Source organism: Xyrauchen texanus, chromosome 49, assembly GCF_025860055.1.
Source record: "Xyrauchen texanus isolate HMW12.3.18 chromosome 49, RBS_HiC_50CHRs, whole genome shotgun sequence".
Taxonomy (NCBI): domain Eukaryota; kingdom Metazoa; phylum Chordata; class Actinopteri; order Cypriniformes; family Catostomidae; genus Xyrauchen; species Xyrauchen texanus.
This window is the reverse complement of record NC_068324.1, coordinates 7163948-7170739: the sequence shown is the minus strand read 5'-3', so window position 1 is coordinate 7170739 and position 6792 is coordinate 7163948. Positions and strand designations below refer to the sequence as shown.

The following is a 6792-nucleotide window of genomic DNA, read 5'->3' as shown; positions in this document are numbered from 1 at the left end:
TCTGAATGGCACCAAAAACAAAGTTCTGAGGATGGAAACGCCTGGTTGATGAGAGCGGTCAACAGAGAATGTCCAGACTGGTTTGAATGGACAAAGCCTACAATAAAGTTTTGTCCATCAAAATAAAGTCAGGTGGTGTTCAAAAAAAAAAAAGAAGATCCCTTTAGAACCTTCATGCATGTGTGTGAAGAATATATATATATATATATATATATATATATATATATATACATACATATATACATAAGAAGGGGACCTACACAATATTATGCAGGTGGTTTTACTGTTGTGGCTGATCGGTATAATAATAATAATATTTATATTACAATTTTAAAACAAACTGCTTGTTTTTTAAGAAATAATAAAATATTAATTCAAACTGCTTATGCAAGTATTATATAAAAAAAAAGATCAGCTTTTATTATAATAAATACATATAAATTTAATATTTTTCAACAACAATCTATTTTCGTTTTTTCTCTAGACATTTTTACTAAAAACCCATAAACAAAAAAAAAAATCTAAATGACATTCAACTCATTTAAAAACATGTTCATCACAGTAGAGCTGTATTCAAGCTATTGTTTTGTGTGAATTGGATTATTAAATGTATTTTTTAATAACCCATCATACATTAAGCTTTCGTCATGTATCAGGAATAGCAGAAAATAACCATGACCAAAGATCGACATACAATAATTATTTATTAAGGTTTTTGTTTTTTTTTAATTTACATTTGTCATATCTCCAAACAGAGAATGCTGATAAATAAAGCTAGTTATAAAAAGCTTTAATCAAATCACAAAAAGAAAATCCATAATTAATACTTTCACTTTTTTGTTTTTTTACATTACAGATATTTACAAAATGTGTGGTATTTTTGCCCCTTTTCACACAAAATTTGACAAGAAATGACTGCACCTCTACATAACCATTGTTTACTTTCCAAAGCAGACGTCTCCATGTTTGATTTGCGTTTGTGTTGACAATTCAGATTCTTCTCTAGTGCATTTCTCATGGCAGCCAATATTTTAAATCAAAGAGAAAACTTCCTTGATGTGTGCTAGTAAGAATTCATCGTGAGTGTTCCCCAAAGGATGATTTGGCAGTGAAAGGGAACCAACAAACACTGTAGGGACTGGGGAATATTTGTTAAGGCAAGTTAAAGAATGTGAGCAACAGCCTCAAGTACTATAATTTCTCCCAATTGCTGGGTGACAACAAATGCCACAACGGAACAAGGAATGATTAACCAACAAACACAACAGAGTCAAGAATGCCAAAAGCTTGAGTGGTGGTTACTCTTCAGGTAGGACAGAAGAAATGATTGTTTTATATTTTTCCCCAATTAACATTGCCACAGCGCCCTCTGATGGTCAAGGCATTTTTTTCTCTCAGTTTAGCACCAGGTTTATTTTATAACCGCATGCAGAATCCCTCACCATCAGCAGCTATATTTCCTCAGTGGAATATACTGAAAAATAGTCTTATAATTCTCTCAAACAAATGAATTAAATCCAAAGTGGAGTAAATGGGTATTTTTTTTTTAAATAAATGATTCATCACTCGAATTTGAGAAGCATGTTAGTTAGTAGTTTAAAAACATTAAATTAACACTTTTATCTGCATTCTTCAAATATTTCCTTATGTTCAACAGAACTGTGAGCCTGGCCAGCAGGCGAGGGCTTTTTAAATGGCCAAGATCTAGATAGAGGGTACAATCCAATTTTAACACACATACTCAAAGTATACTCATCATTTTAGCACATTGGCCTATCAAGCAAAACAAATATGTCTGCAGAGGAAATGTGAGTGTTTCTAGGTGGTAACTGCAGTTTGCGATACCTAACGGCTAACAAAAATGACTGTAAATCCTTAAACTAACAAAGTTGATTCCCTCATCTTGTTCAATTCGACTTTTCAGATTCTATAAAAAAAGGAAAACAAAATACTGCCGTTAAAACACTCGCTCTTTTGGTAGCTTACGTGAAAGCTAGTTTTATGTTTGGTTGAACAAATTTACAACAACATTCATATGGTACAGTAAAAGATTATCAAACAAAACCTCTTGTTTTCCTCCGCATACAGGAGGAGGCTGTTTACCAGTTAAGTGGAGCTGATCGATTGTCTTGTCTTGTCTTAAAGCTAGCCATTTCTTTCCACTTGACAATGTGCTTTTAAAGTGCTATGGATTAAAATTGCATTGCGGCTTACAAGAACAAAAAGTGTGGGGTTTAGAAGAAACAAATCATTTTTTTTGTTATCTTTTCAATGAAACAAAACATACTTTCAGTCACTTAAGGATGGAAACATGATTAACAAAACAAATAAATAAAAAAAACAACATTCCTTTACTGCAATACACTCTTTTGCACTTACATTTATCTCATGCTCATTAAACTGCTTTCAAATGTATCCCTTGAATTCAATGTTGCAACCATTTATGATGAACCGCTAAAGTTTTATCCTTCCAAAGAGAATAAAAATAACCCTGGCACTGTATTTAAGCCAGGACCTTGTTTCATTTCACACATGTTCTAACCAAATGCAATGCAAAGTTTTCAGCGACAACCACTTTTTGTACAAACGGAACACAAATCTGCTATGCGACATAACACAATCACAGCCAATCAGAAGATATTAGATGTTAGATATTAGATGAAGATGTTAAATGTACTGTAAAAAAGTGGGAAATTTCACAGTGGGTGGAGCTACCCAGAGTGACGCAGCAGAAATAGAAATAAGGTGATCGTAAAAATCACGCTTCACTTGGTTGGTTACGACATAACCCAGAATTACACGGACTAATGAGCTTGTAATGCTTGCCGCTTGATCATGTGACATCTGGTTAGGACACATTATAGAAGAACAAAGAGAAAATAAACTATATAAGGAAACAGAGTAACATGACACGTATGAAATGAAAAACATGGAAAGGTGTAGAAACGTATTCACTGCATTGCAAACTGCGTCGAGTTGACTCACTGATTATTAGTATCTTCATTAGTCAAATGTCCTTCGGTGAAATTCAAGCGTTCAAAGTAGACTTTATGCTGTACTAAAGCCAGCTCTCTCCCAGTGTGATGCCAACTGAAATTTGACATTTTTCTTCAAAGTCAGTCAGTGTGTGAAAAAAGTGCCAAAGGTGGTCACATTTGACACATATTGTTCCCCAAAACTGTTGCACACAGTCTTCTTCAGAAAATAAATCATGATGGAAGGCACTGTGCTGACCACCACCAAAAATCAGGACACAGGAAATGCTCAGATTAAACTTCCTGTCCAGGTCTGATGCCAATCAAGACCACAAGTATGTGTAGAGAACGGGTTGGGGGGGGTGTCAGGACTACTTCTGGACTCTGGTTTACAGTCCACAACGAGAGTCCAGTGGCCCCAGCACAGAGGCACTGTGGCAAAGCGGACAATGAAGGAGGGCCGTATCAGCAGAAAAAGATCTCGCCGTCCGTGTTAGCATCTGGAACCACAGTGCTCTGAGATTCTGGAGAGAGAGAGAGAGAGAGAGAGAGAGAGAGAGAGAGAGAGAGAGAGAGAGAGAGAAAGCATTCAGATCACAACTTTTCTTTTCGTTGAAAACTAGGTCTGTCAATCACTACATTTTTTTATTAAATTACATGATGTGCTGATTAGTAAAATTAATCGCTTATTTCAATAATTACAGAGAAAAGGCCATAAATAAAGATGTTCTTCCGTGTTCTGGTTTACATGCACTGTATAAGTACACTTTACTCCCGTATGCATGCGGCTCGGGTAGTAAGCAGCTTTCTCCACAGCAGCGTACGTTTCCCATTCAATTTATGTCAATAACACACATGGCATACGAGGAAGACTTTTTTCCTCCCACTCAGATTCGCTTTATTTCCAGATATTCCAGCGTAGTTGATGTGTTTGTTTCCTTAACTTTCTATCGCAACCTGCAGCTGAATTGCGACTAACGTTAGGGACAATGCCGTTTCAGAGGTGGAAAAGTTACTTTATGTCAGAATTAGGTACACTGATGAATTATGCAAAATATGACCAGGGAAATTTGTCAATAGAGTAAAAAGGGTCGATTCTGTCATCTTTAAATACTCTACAACAAAACCTTCTGAAGCTTCTGTACACTACCTGCAATCTGGCTCTGCTGTCCTTTTCCCTTCTTCTTCTTTTTCTTGTCCTTCTTCTCTTTGGGTTTGGCCAGCTGCAGAAGGCGGCTGGGGGTCTGACTCTGCGCCTCATTGTTCTGGCTCTTCTGGCTTGAGTTAGAGGAGAAAGGGTTGAGGTTTTTCCCTTTGCGTATGGAGTCCATGCGGGACAGGAAGTCTCGGGCAGACGGGGAAGAGGAGAGTTCGACCTCTGAGGGGTCACGGTCCAATGAACCAGAGCTCTGGAACTTTGAGTCCTCAGACGTGGTGGAGGGGGAACGGTTCTTCCTCTGTGCCTGCAAGTGAAAGATTATAGAGCAGAAAGAGAATTATAGAAATGGGGCAAAAATAACCCAATTAAAAGATGCAACGGTGGCCATGTTAACACGTTAATAAATAATAGTATCTTTTGTTGTACTGCCTATCATTTATGCATATTTCAATACATAAATGACTGTTTTACAGTATTTTTTGTGTATTACGTTAAAAAAGGGGGAAACTTAAGTTATTCTGACCAGTACTATTAAGTTTCACATCATTTTGAGCTTTCAGGAAAAGGGAACTTAAAAACAAAAACAATGTACAATTACATGATTTAAACTGCAAGCCTTTTGTGTTCTTATAATTACAGAATAGTTATGTAATTTTGAGAAGGAATGGAACAGATTGAGTGCCAACATTACAATGTACTGTTTGTTTACAATGTAATCTATCAAATACCATCTATCCATCTATCTATCTATCCATCTATCTATCTATCTTGGATGGACAGACAGATGGATCTTCTTCCTCACCTCTATTTGTCTGATCTGCTCTGCATCTTTCTGCAGTTGCTCCCGTTCTCTCTCCAGCTTTTTCTGGCTGTCTCGGAGACGTGCCAGGTCCCTCTGATACTCTTCCTTCTGACTCTGGAGGTCTTGTTTATGCTCCTCCAGCTCCTTGTGTCTCCTCTGCACGTCCTCCTCTTGGGTTTGCAGCTGCGCCTCCCTCTGGGCCAGCACAAGCTCCCGTGCTTCCCACTCCTTCTCCCTGCGCTTCCTCTCTTCGGCGTGGGCGGCCTGCTGCTTCTGCAGGCTGGCGACCTCCTGCCGCTGCTTCTCCAGACTCCGCTGTTTCTCCTGCTCGATCAGTGAGCTCGGCCTCGAAGAGGAGGAGGAGGAAGTGGATGAGGTAGAGGAGATGGAGGGATGGCGTGAAGGCGGCTGGGTATTTAGTGCATAGCGTTGGTCTTCAATGAAGGTGTCTTGCTGGACAACGACAGACTGGGTGGGTGCAGAAAGCAGTTTTAATTCAGATGTGGACCACTATTTTACCACAAAGTGTTTAAACTGATCAATGTCACATTTCTAACTCTTAATGAAAAGGACTTCTCTCATTAACTAAAAGTAAAACAATAATGCTACTGGTAAGGGTTAAACTGAGCATGTTAGTGGACTAAAACAAAATTCATGTGAAACAGGACCATCTTGTGGCCACAGAGCACCTTTTTTTTTAGTCAGGCCCAACTATCACCAACGAAAGGTCACTATCAAAATAAGCACTTCATGAAGCACTCTGCTTGATTACAAGCCCACAGATTTAAACCTCTGCATTTAAAAAATGTACTTTATATTCCTGCACTTCCTTCTGTCATGCTAGAGATGAGCTCAGCTAGCCTCATCGGAGCAAAGAGCAAGAAATAAACGAAAACTGACTCACCTGTAATGTGTTGAGCAGGTCATGCAGATGAACGACACTCTGAAGAACCTGCTGTGAACGGTTTGAGAAAACCAAAGCGTTTACATCTCTATACAGTACAATGAGAGGGGGATTTGTGTGTAGAGATATATAGATCATACAGTAATATGTGGGTATGTATGTGTATCTCTTCACCCTATATACTAGCTAGGGTCCCTGTCCAGTAAGCTGAAGTTAATTCACCTTTAACATGATCAAAAACATAAAAACCTACCTCGTTTTTCCTCTTGAGTAGGAGCAGGGGGTTGGTATTGCTTGTCTGGGAAAAGAGAGACAGTTACAGGGTCAATGCACTGGGTAAGAAGGTATCTAAATCAATAATTATTAGCCCACATGTTCTCTGAGATGGCACTGCGGGCACCTGCCGGAAATAAGAGGCGTAGTTTCGATGATGGGGTCACATTACTCTGCTGCTGTAGAGCAAGCTAAATGGGTCCTCATTATTGTGATACTATGGTTATGTTCTAAGTAACAAGTGTGTGTATGTGTGTATGTGTGTGTGTGTGTGTGTGTGTAAACCTACAGCTCACTTGCTATAGCGCAAGTATATTCTAATGCACAGCACTAATGGCTTTAGCATATGGTGATGAACTAATGACTAAACATGAATAAGGTTTTACTGGAAATGAGTCTTTGGACAGCACAGGTTATAAGAGTGAATTGCAGCCGTTGATTCAACGACATTAATTTACTTTTTTAATGCATGTTAATGGTCTTATTGTGAATGATACATTGGTGTATTCCAAAATGTAGAAAAAAAATAAAACAATATACATGTCTTCATAAACTTTATCAACCTCCAAACATGTGGTTCTACTCTGGTATGTAATGCACTTTTTTAATCATGTCAATTCCTGATGTCCTTTAACATTTTTCTTTGTTAAATATGCCATTTCATATAGTTTATATATAA

The 6792-nt window shown here is 38.1% G+C and overlaps 1 protein-coding gene across 2 annotated transcripts in view; it reads right to left on the bottom strand.

Annotated features, from left to right (window-relative positions):
• Positions 1 to 486: 486 nt before the first annotated feature.
• The window catches only part of LOC127640371 (A-kinase anchor protein 13-like), a 122554-nt gene continuing 116248 nt past the window's right edge, over positions 487 to 6792 (bottom strand). For both annotated transcript variants that reach the window (XM_052122885.1, XM_052122886.1), the window contains 5 exons: positions 6094 to 6138; positions 5841 to 5891; positions 4937 to 5404; positions 4126 to 4438; positions 487 to 3499 (listed from right to left, as the gene is read on the bottom strand). In XM_052122885.1, coding sequence (XP_051978845.1) covers positions 3441 to 3499; positions 4126 to 4438; positions 4937 to 5404; positions 5841 to 5891; positions 6094 to 6138 — 936 coding nt within the window. In that variant the 3' untranslated portion in view covers positions 487 to 3440. The remainder of the gene's footprint in view (positions 3500 to 4125; positions 4439 to 4936; positions 5405 to 5840; positions 5892 to 6093; positions 6139 to 6792) is intronic.